We start from the raw sequence: 26,960 nt of genomic DNA on the forward strand, positions 1-26,960 counted from the left end.
GCGTCGGGCGATACGATTTCCACACCCCTGCTTATATGAAGGAACATCCCTTATGCAGACCAGATACATTGTGACAGATTTTCAGTTCTTTCATATATGAGGCATACTGGCCACCTTCTTTGAGAAGACCACCCCTACAAGACCACTTTTCACTGCAGTTATGGGTGGTCATCTCGCAGAGACTTCACTGTATTAATAATAACATTTCTATTCACTGACCAGAAGATCCTAAGATGGTGAAGAAACGCACAGTAAGTTAGAAAGTTATTAACCCTTTTTCAAAATACTTAAAGGCTATGGACACTTTCAAATTTTTGTATAATTGCATTTTACTCCTTTTGGGCTAAAATATTTGTTTTCAGTTGGTCTTTATTAAAATATTTAGTCGTTTTCGAGATACAAGGGTTTAAAAAAAAAAATCTGTCAGTTTGCAAGATATCACTCATGTGAACCCCTATCTCTGATCTCCTGACCTCACAAACACTCATTTAAGCCATATGCTTATCAGTTTGATAGGAGTTTAGCTATAATTAATGTTTATGAGGTCTGGAGTTCAGAGAAGGGTTCACATGAGCTGTCAGCTGATGACACTCGTTTTTTTTTTTTGTTTTGTTTTTTTCAACCCTTGTATCTCAAAATGGGCTTAACATTTTTAATAAAGACCGACTAAAAAAATATTTAGCCCAAAATGAGTAAAATACAATCATAACAAACTATGTGCCCCGAAGGAGTCCATAGCCTTGAATATATTCAGAGCTAATATAATTTATATATGTACAGCTAGTATAAGTTATACATCTTCTTGTGTATAGTGATATGGAGCATGCTGGTATAACCTGGGTATCTCCTGTATATAATTATATATGTACAGCTGGTATAAGTTATACATCTTCTTGTATATAGTGATATGGACCATGCTGGTATAACCTGGGCATCTCCTGTATATAATTATATATGTACAGCTGGTATAAGTTATACATCTTCTTGTATATAGTGATATGGAGCATGCTGGTATAACCTGGGCATCTCCTGTATATAATTATATATGTACAGCTGGTATAAGGTATACATCTTCTTGTATATAGTGATATGGACCATGCTGGTATAACCTGGGTATCTCCTGTATATAATTATATATGTACAGCTGGTATAAGTTATACATCTTCTTGTATATAGTGATATGGACCATGCTGGTATAACCTGGGTATCACCTGTATATAATTATATATGTACAGCTGGTATAAGTTATACATCTTCTTGTATATAGTGATATGGACCATGCTGGTATAACCTGGGCATCTCCTGTATATAATTATATATGTACAGCTGGTATAAGTTATACATCTTCTTGTATATAGTGATATGGACCATGCTGGTATAACCTGGGCATCTCCTGTATATATTTATATATGTACAGCTGGTATAAGTTATACATCTTCTTGTATATAGTGATATGGACCATGCTGGTATAACCTGGGTATCTCCTGTATATAATTATATATGTACAGCTGGTATAAGTTATACATCTTCTTGTATATAGTGATATGGAGCATGCTGGTATAACCTGGGTATCTCCTGTATATAATTATATATGTACAGCTGGTATACGTTATACACCTTCTTGTATATAGTGATATGGACCATGCTGGTATAACCTGGGCATCTCCTGTATATAATTATATATGTACAGCTGGTATAAGTTATACATCTTCTTGTATATAGTGATATGGACCTTGCTGGTATAACCTGGGCATCTCCTGTATATAATTATATATGTACAGCTGGTATAAGTTATACATCTTCTTGTATATAGTGATATGGACCATGCTGGTATAACCTGGGCATCTCCTGTATATAATTATATATGTACAGCTGGTATAAGGTATACATCTTCTTGTATATAGTGATATGGAGCATGCTGGTATAACCTGGGTATCTCCTGTATATAAGTATATATGTACAGCTGGTATAAGGTATACATCTTCTTGTATATAGTGATATGGACCATGCTGGTATAACCTGGGTATCTCCTGTATATAATTATATATGTACAGCTGGTATAAGTTATACATCTTCTTGTATATAGTGATATGGAGCATGCTGGTATAACCTGGGTATCTCCTGTATATAATTATATATGTACAGCTGGTATAAGTTATACATCTTCTTGTATATAGTGATATGGAGCATGCTGGTATAACCTGGGCATCTCCTGTATATAATTATATATGTACAGCTGGTATAAGTTATACATCTTCTTGTATATAGTGATATGGACCACGCAGGTATAACCTGGGCATCTCCTGTATATAATTATATATGTACAGCTGGTATAAGTTATACATCTTCTTGTATATAGTGATATGGAGCATGCTGGTATAACCTGGGCATCTCCTGTATATAACTATATATGTACAGCTGGTATAAGTTATACATCTTCTTGTATATAGTGATATGGACCACGCTGGTATAACCTGGGCATCTCCTGTATATAATTATATATGTACAGTCGGTATAACATAAGTATCTTTTCATATCCAGGCTCTTTTCACGTCATTTTTTTTGTCCCATGTTTAACATAAACATTACTGAAAAAAGGATGCCGACGTGTACTCTACTATGCTTTTTCTTTCTCCAACATAAAAAGTATACGTTACATTAAACAGGTTCTTTTTTACATTGGACCCCAAAATGACGGACGTTTCGTGTGTGTACGTTAAACTTGAGACAAAAATGTAATGTGAACACGGCCTTAGCCTGTGAAATCTGATTTGGGTTTTGCATAGGGGATAGGAAATACAGTGTAATACAGCAGAGAATTATATTTTCCCGTGCACCCATATGGTGACTGCCTCCAGCCGCTGCCACCTATGGGAGCGCGCTGCTGGCTTCAGGGGGGCGCATCCCTGGTCTGGGTGGTTTCTTCAGCCTCTTGTATCCTCTGGCAGCCGTCCATGCTATCGGGTGATATTATATTTGCCCCCTTCCTGCCATTTTTCGATACATTTGTGCTGATTAGATTAGATGCGGCTGCTCGCTCCTCGCCGGGCACTAATTGTTTTCCCTGGGAGATTATGCGGCCGAGTGTTGACATTACATAAAACGTTCCCATATTCCAAACACATTAGGGTGACTAGACGGGAAATTCCATCATATATAAATAGTGGTGGTTGTCAGCAGATTAATGACCGTCGGCGCGCACGACGAGGGGCCCGAAACATCCACAGAGTATTAACTGCTTATGTGCTGCACCTGCCCATCACTCAAGAGGATATGAGATGAGCCCCCAAAATGTGTTGTGGTAGTAGCTATAGTATTAACGGTAGTAACAGCTGAAGTATTAGCAGCAAAAAAAGGGAGCTGTAGTAGTACTAGTAGCAGCAGTAATAGTAGTACTAGTAGCAGCAGTAATAGTAGCAGTAGTAGTACTAGCAGTAGTAGTTGTAGCAGCAGTAGTTGTAGCAGCAGCAGTAGTATTAATAGTAGCAAACCAACTCCTGCTCCTCCTCTAAGGATTTTTGGTAGTAGCCAAGGACACTCCAGAGATCAATATTAGGCCTCATGCACACGACCGTGTTTTTTTCCGTTTATAGGCCGTTTTCAGAACCATTCATTTCAATGGGTCCGCAAAAAAAACGGAATGTACTCCGTATGCATTCAGTTTCCGTATTTCCGTTTTTCCATTCCGTTAAAAAGATAGAACATGTCCTATATTGCCCGCAAATCACATTCCGTGGCTCCTTTGAAGTTAATGCGTCCGCACAAAAAACGGAACACATACATCCGTATGTCTTCCGTATCCGTTCCGTTTTTGCCGAACCATCTATTGAAAATGGTATGCCCAGCCCAATTTTTTTCTATGTAATTACTGTATATGCCATAATGAAAAACGGAACAGAAACGGAAACACAAGGGATCCGTGAAAAACGGACCGCAAAACACTGAAAAAGCCACACATGCAATAGGCCTTACAGAGGGGACTACCAATCTTCTGGAAATGTTGTAGAGGCCAGTCCTCCTCCATCAAACCCCGACCCTTTTACCCGGGATCTTTTTGATCTTTAAATTTGTATAATTTTTTATTTATTTTGTTTTATATAATAAATATTGTTATCTTTAATCCTATAATGTCTCCTATAATGAGTTTGTAGTGTTCTGGACGTGTGCTCAACCTGACATCCTGCGTGAAAATAGTTAATATGAAAGGGGAATACCAGCACTCCTGGTAGTGAGTGTTTGGGTGCCAGCGGTGAAAACACCTTACCAAGGTGTATGATGTAGAGTAAATGAATGACACTGCGGCACATCCGTTGGTGAAGAAAAAGTGGAATCCTTTATTCACCTATGCAGCATCCAACGGATGTGCCGCAGTGTCATTCATTTACTAATATATATATATATATATATATATATATATATATATATTATCCAAATTTTGAGAATAATTGGTATATAAAATTATATTCTTTATTATATATCTTTATTAATTTATTTGGCTAAATAAAATAAAAAAATTAGACTAAAAAAAATAGCTCATCTATTTTTTGGGGGATGTCAAACACTGGTAACATTATGCGGGTACTATGGGATCTTAAAAATAAAAAAAAAAGGATATCATGACCATTTTTTTATATATCATTTTTAATGAGGTATTAGAAGGTATTTAAACCAAATTCAAAAAATATTAAATTATAATAAATAAATATCACTATCAATATATAAAATTAACATTGATAGTGTAATTGACAAAATACCTCAGCCCGCAAGCCCACGTCAAGGGTCCTCATTCTCTTGCGAGTCCCTAATCTAAACTAACAACTGGGGATCTAACTAGCTAAAAAAAAAAAAAAAAAAAGTATTTACAGTAATTTAATATCCAGAATCAAGCTGAAATCAACGACTACCACGGGTGGCTTCCAACTGCCACGGTAATGCCCCCTCTGGGCTGCAGAAGTAGTCGGCATAGAGTTCCCGAACAGCTAGTCCAGCCGTTCCAGGTCGTCCAGGCCGGCTCTGGTCTAAACTGACAGGAGATGTCATATTTTTAGACCAATTTCTGCATCTATGGAGACATCGTGGATCCTGGTGTAGTTGTGCAGCAGTACACAGGCCTGTATCACCAGGGTGGCATTCTCCGTATTCATCTGTATGGATGACATGAATACTCTCCACTTAGTGGGCAGTATTCCGAAGGCGCACTCCACATACCGACGGGCGCGAGTCAATCGATAGTTGAAGATGCGCTTCCGGTCATCCAGATCGCGTCTAGGGAAGGGCCGCATCATGTGGGGTGACAATGCGAATCCTTCGTCTGCCACGGTCACAAATGGAGCCGGTGGACCTGCAGATCCGGGAAGTCTTCTTGGCTCTGGCAGGGCAAGCTGGTTTGCTTGAAGCCTTTCACCCATTTTGGAAGCCCTAAAGATGCGGGCGTCTGAAGTGCTCCCGTAGGCCCCGATATCCACAATTACAAACCTATAAGGCCATCAGCACTACAGAAAAATACTGCTTGTAAGTGAAGTACCGGGACCCCGAGTGAGGCGGCTTCTTGACACGGATATGCTTACCGTCCAGTACCGTCCAGTGCCCCTATGCAGTTTGGAAACTGCGCTGTTTGGTAAAAACCCTCGGCGACACGAAGCCAATCTTCTGCCTTGGGGGTGGGCATCACCGCTTCTCTACTTTACAAGTATGGCAGACAATCCCAGAGATGGTGGAGATTCCTAGCTGAAACTCTAAGTGCAGCAAAGCGAAGGAATCTGTGGGAATGAGGAGCTGAGCGGACAGACACAGGGCGCACTAGCTGCGGAGCCTGCAAAATTAACAGCAAACTCAGCGACCCCAGAATCAACCAAAGGTTGTGGGAAACCTCCTAGACCATCATCTCACAGTCTGCAAATATGGGCCGCACCAGGAGAAAGGAGGAAGCGCCGAGCGAGATCGAGGCATTCAGCAGGGCTGCCGGAGGTATCCAAAATGGCGCCCGCTCTTTATGCCACGCGGCACAGCCCGACACTGCTCCCTTCTCAGCGTGCATCAGAAATACAGGGGAAGAAGCCCCTCACCTCTAACAGGTCAGTCCGCCTCTGCAGCATCATCCCCATCTAAAAAGCTCCAGCCACCAACTTCTCCCCACTATCAGAATATACTGCAGGATGCCACTTCCGCTTATAGTGAGGGAATCCTATCCCAGGAGAAAAATCCACAAACAATCTGCTCCCACTCATCCACCAGTGATGATAACCAGTCTTTACCAGTTACAGAATCCACTTGAAGGTCTTTGCTATCTGACCTGAGACACTCCATACAGAAAGATATAACATCCGCATTTATTGCCGTGCAAAAAGATATTACCCAAATTGGAGAAAGAACGTCTCGTATCGAGGATAAAATGGAAGAATTCACTAACGGCCACAACCAGTTGGTGGACGCACATAATGATGTTGAGGATGATATATCGGCGTTGAAACTCAAACTAGCGGATCTTGAGGATCGTTCAAGACGCAATAATCTAAGATTCAGAGGGGTCCCGGAATTGTTGAACTTGAAGCGATCAAGGACTTCCTGACGGATTATTTTGTTTCACTGATTCCAAATGCAGAACAAAGAGATCTATTAATTGATAGAGCGCACAGAATTCCTAAACCCAGAAGCGCCCCCAGTGCCGCACCCAAAGATATCATTGCTAGGCTGCACTTCTACCATTTCAAATAATTAATCTTCAAAGCAGCAAACTCCGCACAAGACCTCCCTGAACGCTTCAAGAACATCTTAATACTTTCCAACCTCTCAGCAGCAACGCCGAATAGACGTAGGGAATTCTCAGCTGCTACTAAAATCCTTAGGGATCACAATATCCCATATAAATGGGGCTACCCACTAAAACTCCTGATCTTCAAGAATGGAATAACTCACTCCATCTCTTCCCCAAGCGATACCATGAAACTACTCCAGAAATGGTCTCTGGCTATGGTCAATGAAGACAGCAGCTCGCCCACGAAGAAGAGGCCTCCTACCCTGGCTAGAGAATGGACCTGAAAGCCTCATCGAACAAGACAGGACTATTCCCACTTGCCTTAAAGGCCATATCCTCTTCGTTATTCAAGGGTCACTAGACTGAGTTATTAAGGGTACTTTCACACTAGTGTTTTTCTTTTCCGGCGCTGAGTTCCGTCCTAGGGGCTCTATACCGAAAAATAACTGATCAGTTTTATCCCCATGCATTCTGAATAGAGAGCAATCCGATCAGGATGTCTTCAGTTCAGTCTTTTTGCCTTTTCAGGACGTAGATAATACCGCAGCATGCTGCATTTTTATCTCCGGCCAAAAAAACTGAACACTTGCCGAATACGGCATTTTTTTTTCCATAGGAATCTATTGGTGCCGGATCCGTCCTTCCGGTCTGCGCATGTGAAAAAAGATAGAAACGGATCCGTTTGTCCGTAGGACAGACGGATCCGTTCTTGCAATGCATTTGTGAGACTCATCCGGATCCGTCTACAAATGCTGTTCGTTTGCATGCAGATTGCCGGATCACTCTGAAAGTAGCCTTACCTGTCACGAACTATGGATCCGATCGGTCCGGATCCCACAGCTCTGACGTAGTGGTCTGTGACTGAGTCTGCGCACACACAGAGACCTCACGTGACCGGGGTATTACCATCCGGCTAACACCCCCCCACTACACTTCGGTAACTGCCACCACGTGGGTTCCCGGTCCACGAGCCGACTATCCGGGTCATTCACTATCACACAGATCAGTGGATGAACCGGATATCACTTACTGACTAACCGCAGTCAATCACCCCCAGCTACAATTCCTAAATGCAATTTAACTAACTACCTGGTAACGTCTCTTCAAAGGCAAGGTACGTTGTTCAGCAGCTTAGAATATGGAAGACTTGGTCATTTAGATTTTATAATCTTTAATAAGAGGTAAAAAGCAGTGCATACAAATCTAATGAAAATGACTATAAATCTACAGAATAATAATAACAATATAAATAATCACGACAGTTCAAATGAAAGGGAAAAAGATGAAAGAATACTTAGTTTCTCTGGAGGCTTTCAGATGGTCGCTCATATGTCCTTTTTGAATCCTTGCAAACCCAGTTCAGTATGTATCAGGGGAGACCCTCAAAGTTCTTCTGATACAGGGATATGCCATCAATGTCCAATTAAGTGTCTGGTGATGTTCCATGGGTCTCTCTCCTCTGTCCTTGTGCACGGATTTTTATGAACTCTGCCATGGGCAGGAGACTTACTCCTGTCAGCCAATGGCAGCAGAGTGACTGTGAAGCCTAGGGATTGGCCTCCAAGGGTTTTATGACCCCCATCAAAGTTCAGTTCCTACAATGAGGATTATACTTAAGCCTGTATCTCCCTGATACATCGGCATATTTTTATACAGAATACATATTTGCGATCCTTATTTATTTACATACAGAATGAGACCACACACGGTAATGCTGGGACCTGTAGTTCTTCTACCACCCATAGGTGAGCTACAGAATCACATCCTCTGGTCATATTTGATACCCAATTAACCACAATACTCTGTAGAGCCTGGATCTGGTGTCAGAAAGGGCATAAGTTGATTCATAACTGAAATATGAAAGTGGACTGGTTTTATGCCCAGAGCTAATTAAGGGCTATTAGCTCTCCTCAAACCAGACCTGGAAATTAATGACGTCACGCTCCAGCCAGGCTTGACAGCGAGCTGATCTTTATCTTATAGGACAGGATGAGCTGGGCCTGGTATGGCCTTTATGACCTTTTATAGCCGGCCTCACAGAGTAGTGGTAATAAAAGTGTCCATCTATATCATACTTGACCCAGGCTTCAGGAAGATGAGAGTTCACTGTTCTTTTACATAGGCCAGAAGCATACAAAATGGCTACCCAGAGGAATAATGTATGTATGCCGGCACATTACCTACACTCTTTTTGTTGCAGGTCTCATCGGAGATGATCTGTATTTTCTAAATCCCACCTCCATTGTCACCTGGATAAACTGGTATCCTCTTGGTTCTCTTTGAACCGGACTCTGATTTATCTACTGTTATAGATAGAGATGAATTGTTCTGTTTAACCTTATCTATCCTACCTCCCTTTTTTTTTTTCCTTTTACTTTAACATTACCCTGTAATTCCTAAGTGACAAGTGAGCTCGATATTCTTATATTTACGACTGCGGAGCGACTGCGCCACCCTTACGTTGTGGTGCCCGCACTTGCTCTGTAGCATATTGTATTATTTACTTTGCACTACCTTTTACTGCCAGCGATGGTTATCAACATTTCTTCAATTAATGCTAATGGTCTAAATAGTCCTTTTTAAAAGGTCTCTATTATGGAAAGAAGTTAATTCCCTTAAAAGTGACGTGATTTGCATTCAAGAAACTTACTTCAATGAGTCTGACGCTTATAGACTTTAACCATAAAAAATTTTTACCAACTTATTTGCATCACCTGCAGTGAACAAGAGAAGAGGGGTAATTATTGCTGTTAAAAATTCCCTTTTTCAAATGATTCAAAGCAACGGGAAATACATTATACTAGTATGTAACCTCAACAGTACAATATATATACCTTAGTTTCCTTGTACGCACCAAACACAAATAAACTCGCATTTATCAAAGAGGTAATGACCACCGCCCCATCTATCAAACAAGACTCTCTAGTTATATGTGGAGACTTCAATTTGCCTCCATCGCCATCTTTTGGCAAGTCGAACCATACGAAATCTCAACTCTCCTTACATTTAGCGCAATATCTACTGGCAGAAGATTTATATGACCCTTGGAGAGTGTTAGACGCATCAGAACGTGATTACACTTTTTACTCCGTATTCTAGGATTGATTTGATAATCGTCGATAAATGGACTTTACAAAACATTTCGTCCTCTAGCATAGGTTCCATGACCTGGTCCGATCACGCATCAATTTCATGCCTAATCTCGGAGCGATTCACCCAACTCGCATACATACCCTGGCGAACCAACAATTATCATTTATCTCTACCTTCCACCCAATCCCAAATTAATAAAGCTCTTACTGAATATTTAATGTACAATTTTACCCCAGATGTGCAGCCCCCCACGACTTGGTGCGCACACAGGGCTTATGTAAGAGGCCACCTTATTTGCATTTCAGCCTTCTTAAAAAAACGGAGACGGAACAACTATGTTACATCCATTACTAATTTAGAAGCTACGGACAAAATAAACCCTTCCCAAACTATACTGACGTTACGAACTATACCAGCTTTATTAAAATCACTTCGAACACAACTTGTCGAAATCCAAGGCGAAATATTACTCATAGTAATGAAGCGAGTACAGTATTGGCCAATAAAATTAAAGCCGCCCAAAACAGGAAAAAAACGACTGTTTATTTACATAAACCCCCAAGGTATCTCCAACACGTTAGCCGATTTATTACTTTGACTTCTATAACCTCAAAGACAACCCAACCGACCCCCGACCTCATTAATAAATTCCTATCTGATCTCTCACTGCCCAAACTGTCCCCTGATCAACTTGCGCAAATTAATAAACCAATTGAACTTCCAGAAATAACTCCTATTATCAAGTCGGCTAAAAATAATAAATCTCCTGGCCCAAACGGATTAACCAATGGATATTTTAAAACCTTTGAAAAAATACTATCCTCCCTATCTTCTATCTACCTTCTCCCACGTAATGTCCACCGGGAACATGCCACCTAAAATGCTCCAGGCCATTGTAGTAGCTCTTCCTAAACCAGGAAAATCTCCTGACCAACCAGGGAATTTCCGACCTATTTCTCTCCTGAATGCCGATCTTAAAATGTATTCTAAACTATTGGCCAATAGACGGTCTCCCCTGATTCCTTACCTGGTCCACCGTGATCAAGTGGGTTTTGTTTAAATCCAAACGCTAGATGGTACTAGACGCGTAATAGATCTTATTTATGTAGCAAGGGCAAATCGAGCGCCTTCTCTCCTCCTGTCTCTGGACGCGGAGAAGGCGTTCGATCGACTGCATTGGGGGTACTTGGAGGCAGTACTATCAAAGTTTGGAATACTGGGACAATTTGCCAAAGCTATATGCGCACTCTACTCAAAACCCTCATCTCAAATCTTTAGAAATGGAATGTTATCCAACCAGTTGCCAATTAATAACTAATAATTGAACCTTTAGCGGAATGTATTAGGGCTCATCCACCGGTTACGGGTATAAAAATTGGCGATACAAATCACAAGATTGGACTGTTTGCCGATGATATTATACTGGCACTTACCAACCCAACAGTGTCCCTACCCATTGTGATGCAATCAGTGTCCTATTACGTCCTTAATCTTGGCCTGAAAGATTCAGACCTCACTTCATTGAAAGGCCGTTTCCCTTTTAAATGGAACTCCGAATATATTACATATTTAGTAATCCATACTAACCCCATCAACCGCCAATCTCCTACCAGTAAACCTAAGAATTCTAAAGGAAAAAATAAAAAATTACCTGAATAAAATGAAAAAATAAAATAAAATGAAATCTCGTGGATGGGAAGGATCTCAGCACAAATTCTTTTTATTATTCCACAAATCCTTTTATCTATTCCGCAACTTGCCAATCTGAATCCCTACAACACATTTAAAAGAAATCCAAAGATCACTTCATAATTACATATGGCAGGATAAAAGGCCGAGAGTCCGAGCAGATATACCCTATTTAGCTATTTCACAGGGGGGTTTGGGATGTCCATCCATTATTAGATGCTGTAGGGCTTGTATTTGAACAAATGAGATTTATGTGGTTAAACTGTCCCAACAAACACTAGATCTCTATTGAGAACTACCTAATGGGTGTGACTGACCCTCAGGTATTCTTCTAATCCGGATCCCTACAGAAGAACCCCCTGTGCTCTTGAGGTTCCATTACAATCCAAGCTGCACTTGAAATATGGACCTAATGTCAACTAAATTGAGCTTTATCAACATCTCCCTTTCCGAAATCCCTTTGGCGGTCGTGGGGAAATGCATCCCAGATTTGAACATTCAGAATTGGACTGACCTGGGAATCAAAAAACTGGGAGACCTTTTTACCAATGATACTTTGAACTCTTTTACGGACTTGTGCCTGAGATTCAAAATTCCTCATAGGGAATTCTTTAAATACTTACAAATCAGGCATTTCTTGTCTGGGTTGGGTATTCCCGCGACTTCTGATACCTCCCGATTTGATGAAGTTGTCTTACGAAACCAGTCAATTAATCTCAAAGCCCTATCTCTCGGTTATTATTTCATGACAGAGAGATTGGACTCGCCATTGTCTCCATTACTTCGAAAAATGGGACTCGGCATTAAACTCTAGGGTATCCTCGGAGCAATCGTTCTCTATCATGTGTGCCTACTCCAAATGCGTTAACCATCTGGAAAATTCTCTACACATTGGAATTATACTCCTCATGGATTATCTACATTGTCCCCTTCATCTTCCCATATCTGTTGGAGATGTTCATCAGCAGAAGCGGAGACGGAGAACTTATGGTGGGAATGCAGGGAAATCAAACCCGTTTGGAACTCAATTAATACAATTTTAACCCAAATATGCAAAACTCCCATTTCCCTATCAATGGCGCAAAGCCTACTTTTCTATTAATTTGGATTCCTTCCCAGATTCTTTCCGAACAGTTATCATTCATATGATTATAGCAACCAGCGTGAAAATTTCCCACTATTGGAAAAACCCAAACCCTCCTCCGTTAATGGAAATAGTGAACTCTGTTAATGCCAACTGTCTCTATGAGATGATTAGCGCCTCAGTCTCCAATAAATTATCCAGGTTTAAGGTTAAGTGGCTTCGCTCTCAATGCAACAAAGTTTCACTATTTTCGTGATGTAATGTCGAGCGTACTACTCCGTGTCACCTTTTCTCCCTTTTGTTAGTCTTTAATTTGGTCAAGTTAATTATATTGTAATGTTTCTTTTTTTCCTTGTGTCCCTCCGTTAATGGGACTATAAGGATCATGCAAGATCAGATCGATGTTTGGAAAAGAAAGTAACACAATGCATATTCTTGTATGTAATACTTTATTTTATTATTGAAAACAATAAAACATATATGTTTTTAAAAAATAAAAATAAAATTTCTGAATAATTTCCAAGGGTTGTGATCTTGGCTCCTGATGGGCAGTATCTAGGTATCGGGTCTGCTTGTAGTTCTATGTTCTGTGGGTTAGTAGGTAGAACTATGTTCCCTAGTTGGGTAATGTCTGGTGATCCTCCGCATATGCCGGGTTCTCATATTACACAATACTGTTTCTAATCTGAAGGCCTCTCTGTCTGATTTGGCAGTGAAAGAGTTCATTCCTGCTATAGATGGTCCAAAAAAAAAAAACCCTATTGAAACCGGTCCCAAAGGCTGCCGCCGCTGCCAAATCTCGTGAAGCGTTTCTTTATGGGCGTGCTGGCAGCCGGCTGGTTTCACATTGAGTCCTGACTTTGCCCCCTTGTACTTCTCTGAATTGCCTTAAATGGTTAACAAATTGATCCTGACCATTCCCAAACTTGCTGCTTCCAATTCCAGATTCCTCAGACCCCGGCCCGAGCCAAGGGGGGCTTTTTGTTATCTTGACGGCAGATTACATTATTTTTTTTTTTCAATACCTGACCCCAAACCTGCCATGTACGTAGGTAGCAGACTGTGAGGGGCATGGAAGACCTGTGCTGAGTGGAGCAGGGACCTCCCGGCCTCTGTCCTGCATGTCAATGAAAAGGGTTAATTTACCCCCCTTCCCCCAAATATATCAGATATTATATCATATTGCTCCATTATCATCCGACCCCTGCCATCGTGAGATCCCACTGTCCACCAGGACTAAAGCCTGTTCATCCTCTGCATGGGTTTTTCGACCCCAACCTTCTGTACATCAGTGGTCTCCAACCTATGGCTCTCCAGCTGTGGTGAAACTACATCTCCTGTGGCTGTCAGAGCATACTGGGAGTTGTAGTTTACCCATTGCTGTTTAATATCAGACACGTGCTAGTTTGGCGCATCGGTAACCCTCTGGTTGGTGGCTGGTGTCAAGCAGTGATGGGCTTGATTTTGAGTTTCACTGAGGACCCCCCGCCCCCCTCTGTACCCCTCAATGGGCGCCCCTGTAAGGCATAAACAGATCGGACCCTCCAGTGCTAAAACACTTTCTGCCAAAGCTATGGGGGTAAGGAGAGACGGTTTTGACCGGGGACCTCACATTGTCCTTGTTAGGGACTCGTTAAATTCGACGCCCCCTTAAAATCCTTTTTGTTTTGTTAACACCACTACGGTGGAATCGTCTAGACGCTGATATCTACATATAGGCATCTGCTGGCATACATTCTCACGTTCTCACACTTTGGGCGGCGAATCCACAAGGGAATATTTAAGGTCATATATTAATCAGAGGAACAACATTCCACGTCTTGTGAAAAATCAAGAAAAACAATGCGTCCGCTCTGCCTCCTCCCATATGCCAAGTATGCACTTGGATCGGATCCATGATATGGAAAACCGTTATGATTTAATGAGAGGAGTTATGGCGGGGGGGGGGGGGGGGGGTGCAGTGCGCCCATCAGTAACAGCATGGTGCTCTTGCTTTTCATCAGGTGACCTGAAGGAGGAGATGCTGGAAGACGCCCAGAAGAAGCTGATGAACCTGCTGAACAGCACCGAAGGGAAGGTCGACAAGTGAGTGACGAGCGTCAGTGTAACGTCTGTGGGGCCTGGCAATCTTGTCTAGAAGCATCTGAACCCCAAAATGTTTGCCCCTCTCTATTGAAATAGCCTGCAAATGTGGATGTCCCAGTTGGTGGAAACCCCTAAATACATTCACTCACATCCTTCATGCATTCAGCCACTTACAGTATGGCGTCCTATTTGGTCTCCTAGTGCAAATGTTGAGTTCCGTCAACTGCTCTTCTCCATTCACACCCAAAGCTGCTTTCAGAATCCAACCATTGCTGCTGATCTTAGAGACATGGAGTGGTTTCTGGAAAAGCAGTTTTCCCCTTTCTAATCCTGAATGACCCCTTTAAGATCTCAGACTACTATACAGGTCGTGGTGTAAACCCCTCATCTGCTGTCCTACACAGACACTGAACAAGCAGGGGGGGCTGTGAAATCAGAGGTCCTAAATAGTGTTGAGCGAACTTCTGTTTTAAGTTCGGCGTCTAAAGTTCGGCTTCCGGTTAGCGGAGAATCCCGATATGGATTCCGAATTCCGTTGTGGTCCGTGGTAGCGGAATCAATAATCGGCCATTATTGATTCCGCTACCACAGACCACAACGGAATTCGGAATCCATATCGGGATTCTCCGCTAACCGGAAGCCGAACTTTAGACGCCGAACTTAAAACAGAAGTTCGCTCAACACTAGTCCTAACGGCAGAGAAAAGGAACTTCAACAAATGGCAGCTTCGGATGTGAATGGAGTACAGGGTATGATGTAATTCAAGATCCGCACTAGATAAGTAAAGCAAAGTCTCTTCAAAGTTAGTAGTAAAGGGATGTTCAGCAGCCAAGCGAATGCCCTAAAGTAGATGTACGGTCCCGGTCTTGTGTGCATATGTTCATTCGCCGCCCGCAGGGTTGAGATGTCGTCGCCCAGGACTTTTCTGTATATTTGATGTCTTTATTTCTCTGTGGTGGGATCAGAGATATGAGACAGATCTCAGGAAGACCTCGATAGCTGCGGGCGCTCCCGATTACTTCCACATGTGGAGCTTGAGGTTCTTGTAAACTGCCTGCAAAACAAGGGGGCTCATTGTGAAATCTGGAGACAGAACCGCTTGTCTAATCCTGAGGCACGGGGGGGTCCAATGTGATCTTTCCATAATGTCCCAGTTACGTAGAGCTACCCCATACATAGCAGCTTTCAAATATACACCCCCCCCCTCCCCTTTCCGAGGTCCCGCTACCCGTGGGTTTGTACACAGAGCAGATATAGGAGAGCAGATCACTAGGATATGCCATCAGTGGCAGATTGGTGCGGGTACCACCTCTAGGACCTGCTCCTATCTCCAGAACGGAGCCACCAAAACTGACGTAGAGCACATTGCGCATGCGCGACATGCTCTCCATTCATTGCTGTGGGAGTGGCAAAAGTGGCCACCACTTATTTCACTGCTATGGGACTTCCCAAAGTAGCCTCTCCCATAGTGGTGAATGTAGGGTGGCCACACACGCGCCTCCTCTCCGTTCACTTTGGGGGAGGGTCCTGTTCTGAACATAGTTGCTGGTCCCAGAGGTGGGACCCACACCTATCTAATATTGATGACCCACACCTATCTAATATTGATGACCCACAGGTGGGACCCACACCTATCTAATATTGATGACCCAGAAGTGGGGCCCACACCTATCTAATATTGATGACCCACAGGTGGGACCCACACCTATCTAATATTGATGACCCACACCTATCTAATATTGATGACCCACACCTATCTAATATTGATGACCCAGAAGTGGGGCCCACACCTATCTGATATTAATGACCCAGAAGTGGGGCCCACACCTATCGGATATTGATGACCCTCCGGTGGGGCCCACACCTATCTGATATTGATGACCCAGAGGTAGAGCCCACACCTGATATTGATGAACCCACAGGTAGGACCCACATATATCTAATATTTGGGACCCACACCTATCTGACATTTTTTGTATCCAGTTGGAAGGGCAGTTCTTCCTTATATTTGCCATTCCCTTTGCATACACTCCAGCACCAAAAACTGCATGTGTGATTACGGCCTAACATGCGCTCCCTCCATCAACCAGTCACGGTCTGTATGCATGCATGTTACATGATTTCTCTCTTTCCAGGGTGTTAATGAGGAATCTGTTTGTTGGTCATTTCCACACCCCAAAAAATAAGCGGCACGAGGTGCTGCGGTTGATGGGGAGCATTCTCGGACTGAATAAGGAGGAGATGGATGAAGTAAGTGGCTGTGGGATTTGGATGATTTTTGACGTCATTGACTTCAGCATCTTCTACCTCTGACCTGTTGACCTTAACCCCCACAGCTTCTGGTGGAAGAGAATCGCGGTGTGACCCGATGGGTGACGGGTTGGTTTGGAGCAGCTCACTCCAAGAGTGTCCCCAATACCCCACAAAGACCCAGCCATCAATCCCTACTTAATAATGTACGGGCAGGTTATTTATTTATTGTTTTTGTTTTTTCTATAAATTTTTCCTAGATGTTGCAAGGTTTATATTGTGTTTTATGTCTTTTCAGTCCTTCTCTGAGCTCTTCTTGAAGTTTCTGGAGACTGAATCACGGCCGACACTTCCTCCACTGAAGATGACAATGCAGGACCTGGCGCCGCTGGGTGCAGCCACTAGTGGGAGCCATAGCACCACCGCGTCCGCTTCAGGTACTGTTTGTACTGCCGGTAACTGATTCTAGACATGATGTCATCCTCCTCACTGCATCCATCATTTCAGGGAGACAAAATAACATCTACAGTTGTCATATAAAACTTGATGGATAGACCCCCCCCCCCCCCCCCCAGACACACACTTCTCCAACATCTTGTGATCATTCCTGATATGGAGCAGGCCCTCTCCACGGTAATTGCTTCCAGGGTTCAAAAGTCTGTATATCTATTGACTTCAGAGCAGAGGAAATACCTGAGCCATGTTATGGGGGCTGGAGGTAGTGTGTTCAGAGCTATCTGTCGCACTGTAGCAGGGCCACATATCCTGTGCTCGGCTATTTTCAGAACTCCCATCTTGGTGAATGGAAGGTGGCCACTCTTGTGCGGTGCACTCTCCTTCATTTTGGGGGGGGGGGGGGGGGCCCGTTCTTGAGATAGGGGCGGATCCCAGCGGTAAGGCCCATACCTATCTGACATTGATGGCGTCAATGTCTGAGATGAGACAACCCCTTTAATACAGACACATCGGCACCTCTGCATAGATACTGCAGAAATACAGTCCTTGTGTCAGATCCCCATCCAGGACCGTGATTCATTTTAGCAAAGAGCTCCTAACCTTGGCTATCCCCCTTTACTTCACCTGACACTCCAGCTGTTTTTAAACTACAACTCCCAGCATGCTTCATTTACTTCTGCAGAAGTTCACAGAACAGCTAAGCAAGTGTGCACACTGGGAGTTGTAGTTTCGCACGTGAGGTAGCCTCTGATCTTTGAGAGAACAGAACCTACAGTTTATCTGCGGATTAAGCATCTGGAAGTGGCTACAAATCTGCTTTGTGCATTCAAGATTTCTTCTTGCTGTCAATGAATGGCAACATTTTTATTTACAACCAGAGCCTAAAAACCTGTACAGATCGAATGCTTCTCACAGCTGAGGGTTTGTTACAATTGTATCCAGTCTAGACAGTCCTCTGTGAGCTCCTCGGCAGCTGTGTGTCGGTGCCGGTTTGTGACAGTGTTTCAGTGCAGGTAAAATGCATCAGTTTTGCTCACAAAGAATCCTTTACTGGATACAATTGTAGCAAACCCTCAGCAGTATTTCCACACGTTCAGGATTTGATGTGGATCTTGCACCTAAATCTAAATCAAATCCACTGATCTTCCACATTCAGTGCCAATAAATGTGCTATTTTAGACCCTGTTCACATTAAGCAGAAAAAATTTGTAAAAAATTCCACCTGCTCTGTATTCTGCATGGAGTAGCCGCGATCTTCACATGTATCCACAGCAGAAATCCAAGCATTGACCACGGATTTCTGCCACAGATCCTTAAGTTCTCCAAGAGTTTTTTTTTATTTTATTTTTTTATAGAGACCTACCCTCTGGATAGGTAATTAGTGTCTGATCGGTGGGGGTCTGACACCCGGGGCCCCCGACGATCAGCTATTTGACAAGGCACCTTTCTTCCTGCTCACCAAGCACAGCGCCGTCCATTGTATCATGGCTGTAATTGGTATCGCACTCGGTCCCAGCACGAGCATCGGTGCCTTGTCAAACAGCTGATCGGATGGATCCTGGGTGTCAGGCCCCCACTGATCAGATACTGATGACCTCTCCAGAGGATAGGTCATCAGTAAAGATGAGCAAAGTGACTTTGGATGCTACATCCGAAGCCGCTTCGCTAAATAATTTGTTATAGTACTGTACGGAGATTCGTCTCCGTACAGTATTAGAATGAATGGGCTCCGATGAGCCGAAGTAAGTTATTCACGAAGTCGCGCGAGACTTTTGTTGAATAACTAACTTCGGTAATTGATTGTTACAGTGGAACTTGGAACTAAAGCAGAGTTCGGTTTCAAGTTTTGAAATGGTTTTTCATTGTAATAATCAACTACCCAAGTTTTTCAACCAAGTCTCGCGCGACTTTGTGAATAACTTACTTCGGCTCATGGGAGCCCATACATTCTAATACTGTACGGAGTCTAATCTCCGTACAGTATTATAACAAATTTTTTTTGTGGCTTCGGATGTAGCTTTTAGCTCAGGATGGTTCAACTGGAACTGTAGTGTGTTAATTCACTGACAGCAAGCAGGGATCTTGATAATGGGCAATTATTTAAACACAGTGGGGGATCTCTCATTGTAGGTGTATTTCAGGTTAGTTTTTAGATTGGCACAGGTGCCCGTGGCAACTACCAATTTTTTTCACTCCACATCTGTAGGTGGCGCTGAAAGGCACAGCGCTCAAAAAGTCGCAACTTTTTTTTAACTAGTGACCCCACAAAGCCCCCTTACTTGCGACCGGTGTGCAGAGCTTGATGAAATCCCCCTCAAAGTGTATCAGAAAGTTGCAGGACTGGACATTCTACACTGAATTTCGTTATGACCGGCCCTGCGACCCAAGGCTCCTGGCAGCTCTCGGGCTCGCCCAGGCTAAACACTTACGTTTTTTTTTTTTTTTTTCTGATTCTACTTTCTGTGTCGCAGGATCCGGGTCGATTCGACGTCAGGAGTCCAATCCCTTCCTGGCCCCCCGCTCAGCTGCTGTACCCCTCATCTCCACCTCTTCGCTGGGAGCCGGCTCGTCGGGGCACCTCCTCATGAAGCCAATATCAGAAACTCTGCCCACGTTCACGCCTCTGCCCGTCTCTGCCGACGCCGGGGCTGTGCTGAAGGACCTCTTAAAGCAATAGACTGGTCTGTAGGGAGGACTCCGGAGCAACGTAGCACTTTATAAAGCAAAAAAAAAAACACTATTGTATATAGGAAAACCCAAAGAGGCCTTCTCTGTTCAATCGAAAGACTGTTTATTTAAGAAGAACTCTGCCCGGAGCTCAATGTCCGGCAGGAACCATGTGACCTACTATTACAATTTATTCCAGGGGGGCAGTAGATTTAGTAATTGGATGTAAGTGATTAATTGGATGGAATTACTCATAATATAATGAAGACCGGACCTTGGCATGAAATCTACAACTATGGCGCTCTCGGTGTGCGCCGTTTCTTTGAGGGGGTGTGGCTATAAAATTGCAACAAATGTATCTTCGCGTTAGGACAATTCCGCGTAACTGAAACTTGGCGTTCACGCACATCGGCCTCACTTCCCGCCGCGCCAAATCAACGCAATATCACATGACCGCACGTCCCATGTTAAGGTTTCAGATTAACGTCTCTGCCAAAGTTCACGCAGTGTTATTTTCTTCCTCGCCCTCGCGTGGCGTTATGATTGTGGAGGCGGGGCATTATGGTTAAAGGTGACGTCCATTTGTATTTTTTTTTTTTTCATACGCCACGTTCGGCACGGTTTTATTCATATGTGGGTAAAACCGTAAACCTTATGACATGAAGGAGGAGACAAAAATAAGGTGGAAAGCCGTTTTACTATATGGGGGCATTAAAGGGGATGTCTATGCAAGCACGGTTTATTGCCTTTTACATTCAGAAAAACGGTATACACTGCCGGGGGGGTGGAGCCTGAAACATGCCAAAGAAAAAGGTCCGCCCCCCTCATGCTCTGTCTTGGGTATCACAAAGTATCGTTTGATCCTGGAGTGTCCCTTTTAACGTAAAAATATAAAATCAAAAAATCCCAGGTAGTGATTGTTACACGGGTCCGCAGAAATGGCGTCTCTTTTTAACCATTTCCCCTCAGTCTAAGACACCAAAGCCAATTGTAACAATTTTAGACGCGTATTCAGACTTTTCCTCGGTAGATGGCGATCATTTTATGCGGTGCGTTTTCCCGTTTTTTCACCTTTGGTAACATTGGTGGATGCGGACATCCCTGGCCTCCGCTTCCTTTGTATTGTATCCCACAGATTTCAGTCTCCCGTTTTCTCACCGCCCAGGTCGATCATATCATAGGGATGTCCAGGATTATAAAAAAAAAAACATGGCTGCTTTCTTAAAAAGACAGCGCAGATCAGCCCCTTTCATTTAAAGGGGTATTTTGGTTATATTAGATTATCGCCTATTAGATCGGTGAGGGTCCTGCTGCTGGGTCCCCCACCGATCACAAGAAGGGGGACCCCCGTACCCTGTGGAGCCCCCTGAAATAAAAAGAGTGGCCGGTTGGACATGAGCGTGGCCTCTCCATTCATTTTTTAGGGGAGTTCTCAGCTCTCACTGGAACTCCCATAGAAATGAATGGAGCGGTCACACGCTTTCCTGACCAGCCGCTCCGTTCATTATTGGGGGGGGCTCCACGAGGCAAGGGGTCCCCTGTCTCATGATCGGTAGGACCCCCACCCATCTAATAGTTATCCTCTATCCACACTTAACTACTAATAAACGGAATACCCCTTTAACTGTGGTTGAGCTGCAGTTTTAGACACAACCCATGGACAAGTGGGGCGTGGGCTCTTTAAGAAGGCAGCCATGTTTTCTAATCCTGGATGCCCCTTTAGGTCTTAGGTCAGACCTCTGTTTCAGTCGTTTGATCCCAGCCAGGTCACATGACTCAAATCACATGACGTACGCCACTTTTTTCCGCCAGTCGAAGTGAATGAGGAGGAGTCATGTGACTGGTTCACTTTCCGTTAAGGTCCAGGTAATGCGAGCCTCTGCCGCATTTGGGCCCCTGCAGCTCGTGGCAGCACTACTACTCCCAGCATTTGGTACCAACCCATGGCTTTCAATATTTACATACAATGATTGTTTTTTATTTTTTATTCCACTTATTATTATTATATTTTTTTTATAGAAATGGAATAGATTTCCTTATCGGACTAGCTTGAACGGAAGCTCTACCACTGTAAGGTCTGCACTTTCCAGTAGGCTTGGGTTCACCACGTAATCTGTTCTTGATGTCAGTGAATGGAAATGTTCATTTTTCTTATCTTGATGATCTGAACAACTGTCCTTATGTCCATCTGACAGGAGTGGGGCTTTTTTTTTTTAAGGCAACGTAGGATTCCATTCATTGGCAACAAGCAGATAGTTTGAAAATGTTGATGAATGAAAACATAGTCTTGTTAGAAAGTTCCAGAGCTTTTTATTCATAAAATGATGAAACGTTAACGATTTCATGCAGTGTTTTAAAAATAAAGGGGTATTCCGGCACAATAAAAAAAAAACCAATGCTCAGTGGTATAATAAAGGATATTAAAGTCTCCGATCCTTCACCGCTGATATTCCGAAATGCCCGAATTGGGAGTTCTGCTCATGAGGAGATCAGTAAGTGAAGCGCCTCGGGGACCCGGACACCGGTGGAGGATCAGTGAGTATACGATCCTTGGTAGGCCATTGAGCATCGCTTTAGCTGTGGTGTAATACCCCTTTAAAGGGGTTCTCCAGCATTAGTAAAACATGGCTGCTTTCTTCCAAAAACAGCGCCCCCCCTGTCCACAGGTTGTGTGCGGCATTACAAATTGGCTCCTGTAAAGTGTATGGGGGATAGAGCTGCAAAACCACACACAACCCAAGCGTGGCGCTGTTTTTGGTGGGGGGTGGAAGCCGTCATGTTCTTCTAAGGCTTCTGTAATGTTTCTTGGTCACTGGTACTCCCTTCCACTCATCCACTTAAAGGCCACCTGGCAGTACTATGGGCCCCTTAAAATGACAGCACTTGTGGGTGTGGTTCTGGCTACTCAAAGCTCCCCTGAAGTGCCAATCACAGGGACAGAAGACTTAAGCTCCGCCTCCCAGCACTCGACATCCGGGGGGCAGGAGCACGCATTGCCAGCTCTTTTCCGGCCTCGTGATTGGCACTTGGGGGGGGGGGGGGTGCCGATGCTCCACAGTAATGTGAAAACCACTATGTAGGTGACCCGGGCTCTTTAAGAAATGAAATCTTTCCCCCTGATCTCACTTCATTTTATTTGGGGACTGCACAGTATTTTGGTGCCCCCTCCTCACTGTGGCACACCAGGAAATGACGCGTTTTGTAGACTTCTGCTGTATATTGGATTTTTTGTTACATAGAAGTTCTGGATTTATTGTATCTTTGCTGGGCTATAGTGTGAATATGATGTATAGAGAATAAATGAAAGGACTCATTCATGTCCTGTGTGATTTATACAAGGCCCTCGACCTGAGGCTGCAGGAAAATCTAGTGATGAAGGTAGAATATCATTTATCACCTATCGAAGGGCACCCGTCAGCAGAGTTGTGCCTGTACATTTTTAGAATTTTTGTTTTGTTTTCTTTTGGAAAACATAAAAAAAATTAACAATTTTTTTTTCATTTTTTTTTTTAAATATGAATACTACCACCAAAATAAATGATTAAAATAGGTTCCCTATTTTGTTGGTTGTTTTGATAGATTTTATGTATCGTTTTGCATAACCGAGGCGTCTATTGCGACTTTTTTGGTTCATATTTTTTTCATTTTTTTATATATTTTGGCACATCTCCCAAGAGCTCATTAAAAGACCTCTGGGGGGACATTAACACTTTTTTTTTTATTTTTCCCCTCTTCCCTTGTATGTAACTAGGGCATCTAAAGGAGTCCCCGTTCCAGGCACTGTGTGGGCATTGTACACAGGCAGAGCTGATCATGGTCCCTACAACTGTGCTCCGCCTGAGACACCTGACGACCACATGATCGCCAGGTCCTATAGGGTTCACTTCATATCGCTCATTGAGCACTATGCACAGAGCATGGGAGAAGGCAGAAGCAATTCTAAACCTCTTCCGTCTTCTCCACGGGGTGTGGAACTCGACCTACTCCTGCTGGCCCACTGCATTAGGGGCCAGGGACCAAGGGCCAGACATGTACATTGCTTGGTCATAAGGGGGTTAATATAATACAGAACAGAAAAATTTAGTTAATTTGTAATTTACTTTGTGTTACAAAAGTGCTCCAGTTGTGAGATATTCCTTTTACTCCATTATTGTGGCGCCCCCTGGTGTTTAATCTGTATAGTAATGTGCTCATTCACCTACTGAGGTGGACAGACATGCTCAGTGCCTTACTTGAACTGCCATCAGACATGGCTTCTTATAGAAGCTGTGACTGTTACAGGGAAAGAGCTGCAGCAGAAAGGACACACCCCTGAGCTGTGATAGGGAGAGAGCTGCAGCAGAAAGGACACACCCCTGAGCTGTGATAGGGAGATAGCTGCAGGAGAAAGGACACGCCTCTGAGCTGTGATAGGGAGAGAGCTGCAGCAGAAAGGACACACCCCTGAGCTGTGATAAGGAGTGAGCTGCAGCAGAAAGGACACACCCCTGAGCTGTGATAAGGAGTGAGCTGCAGCAGAAAGGACACTCCATCTGAGCTGCCAGCCTGAAGAGAATCTAGCAGAGCAAGGATAATGGAGATCTCTGGATCCATGTGAGGTGCAGGGCTGGTTCTAGCTTTGTTGGAAATAGATTGTCATGTCCTATATAATGTCTAATGTTCATTTTTTGCATCAGTCATGGGAGAACCCCTTTAAGTTTTTAGTGTCATTATTACTGGGGGACGTTGGGCTCAGCAGCTAGGAAATGTAATCTCAAATGGCCGCCTTTCAAAGGAATCTAAGACATGGTTGAGCCGTATCTGCTGCTTGTAAGAAGCCTCTTATATGGTTCTTAGATTGGGTCCCTTGATGCTAAATTATGCAAATGTCTTCATCTTTGCAGACGTGACCCAAACTTTTGCAACCAGACAGTTTTTAGTGTCCCGGGACAGGACGTTCATGTAAATGGATCCAGCCGTCGTCCTATTGCCCGTTTATACCGGCAGGGGTCCAGGGGCCGAGCCTCACAGGCTGCTTGTCCATATCCGGCAATATCTGTTAGTGCTGGAATCTGGCAGCAGATCACTTCAATATCAGAGGGATGCTGACCACTGCGTGACGAGGATTTAGGAATTCAGCCGGTGACCCAGAGTTAAAGGGGTCGTATCACTTTAGAAATTGGCATTTATCATAGAGAAAGTTACTTCAAGGCACTTACTAATGTATTGTGATTGTCCATATTGCCTCCCTTGCTGGCCAGATTCAAAAAGTACCAGCCTATGTGTGCTCCCGCGGTGCCGGCCACCAGAGAGGTTGGCACTTTTTCCTGTAATGTGCCAGCGCGACCACTGCTGCTGGATTATATGGTGGTCGTGGAAACAAGTCGTGTATAATGTGATGGAAAAATGAATCAAGACAGCAAAGGAGACAATATGGACAATCACAATACATTAGTAAGTGCCATTTACTGGACTGAGACAAACCCTTTTTATTTTATTAGTACATTGTATCTTTTTTTTTTTTTTACTTTTGATTTCTGCATTTTACTTTTTGTATTTTTGCTTTTATTTTTTACATGGAAAAATCCAAAACAAGAGCCATTCACTGCAGGCAAAGGGTTAATGTGTATAACCTTACCCCCCCTTCTTCCTTTTTATTTGGCAGTCACCCCAAGATTGTTGTGAGGAGTCTGGCCAGTTGGTGAACTGACTAATCAGAACCATCTGTCTCAGACGAGGCCCCTATTTGCATTGTTTAGCATACTCCGAAAATGAAGAGCTCATTTCTTACATTCCTCCTGCAATTGGTCTAATGTAGAATTACAGTGCGGGGCTAAGCTGAACCAGGTGCACCCCCAGAGCTGACTGCAGTGTGCATGGGGCGGCTGCAGGACTGACATCACCCTCCGCTCCCACCGAGAGAGAAAGAGACCCCTCCAGCTTCTGATTCCCGGACCCCGGGCATCCACCACCCCTTACTATGCTCAACTTCAGGTAAAGTCCATGATTCCCCTTCTAGCCCCGCCGGGTGATGGGGGTCTGGTGCCCACGTCCCAGGTCTGGCTGTATCGCGACACCCTGTTGTGGGGACTAAAATCTGTTCTGGGGCTGAAACGTGTGGTGTTTAGAGGTTAATTGCCCTCTAAGAAAAACCAAGCAAGTTTATTTATTTATTTTCACTAAGAAGCAAATGATACATTTATTATAATATTTATATTTTATTACTTTTTATTTTATTAAATTTGAAAATTAATAAACTAATGAAGACCTCCCCTATCAGGATCTGCACCAGTACGGGCAAACTGGGATTGTTCGATTTTTCTGATTTATTCACTGGTTTTGGTCTGTGTCGTTTCTGAGTTTACTAGTTATACATTGTAGATATACTCAGAGGAATGTAACTGCTGCACTAATGTAAATGATTATAATACATCTATGTGAACATTCAAGATCTTTTTTACTGTTTTTATCAAATTTAAATTATTTTGCCTTGTATTATAAATTCATATTCAGAGCTGCTCATCAACACCCAGGAAGCCTGCAAACATGTGACTTTAACTTTGGTTGGGACTCTAGCAGCAGAATAGTGAGTGCAGCTCTGGAGTATAAAACAGGATGTAACTCAGGATAAGTAATGTAATGTATGTACACAGTGACTCCACCAGCAGAATAGTGAGTGCAGCTCTGGAGTATAATACGGGATGTAACACAGGATCAGTACAGGATAAGTAATGTATGTACACAGTGACTCCACTGTTAATGAAGATTTGATTTGTACAATCAGATTTCAAAAGCAATGCACCGTCAGTCTTAATGGACGGGGGCCCCTCCTCAGTCATGATGTATTAGCCAGGAGAGTGTGCACCCACCTCTTTGGGGGACATGGCCCTTTCCATTGATTTT

The 26,960-nt window shown here is 43.3% G+C and overlaps 2 protein-coding genes across 2 annotated transcripts in view; both read left to right on the forward strand.

Annotated features, from left to right (window-relative positions):
* TRIP11 (thyroid hormone receptor interactor 11) overlaps nt 1–20,964 on the forward strand; it is a 64,547-nt gene extending 43,583 nt beyond the window's left edge. Inside the window, exons 17-21 of the mRNA XM_040412093.1 lie at nt 14,624–14,705; nt 16,841–16,955; nt 17,042–17,161; nt 17,254–17,392; nt 19,883–20,964. Coding sequence (XP_040268027.1) covers nt 14,624–14,705; nt 16,841–16,955; nt 17,042–17,161; nt 17,254–17,392; nt 19,883–20,088 — 662 coding nt within the window. The 3' untranslated portion in view covers nt 20,089–20,964. The remainder of the gene's footprint in view (nt 1–14,623; nt 14,706–16,840; nt 16,956–17,041; nt 17,162–17,253; nt 17,393–19,882) is intronic.
* A 4,787-nt stretch (nt 20,965–25,751) lies between these two features.
* Nucleotides 25,752–26,960, forward strand: part of FBLN5 (fibulin 5) — a 51,163-nt gene continuing 49,954 nt past the window's right edge. Inside the window, exon 1 of the mRNA XM_040412095.1 lies at nt 25,752–26,051. Within this exon, the coding sequence (XP_040268029.1) occupies nt 26,038–26,051 (14 nt within the window). The 5' untranslated portion in view covers nt 25,752–26,037. The remainder of the gene's footprint in view (nt 26,052–26,960) is intronic.

This window comes from Bufo bufo, chromosome 11 (genome assembly GCF_905171765.1).
Source record: "Bufo bufo chromosome 11, aBufBuf1.1, whole genome shotgun sequence".
Classification (NCBI taxonomy): domain Eukaryota; kingdom Metazoa; phylum Chordata; class Amphibia; order Anura; family Bufonidae; genus Bufo; species Bufo bufo.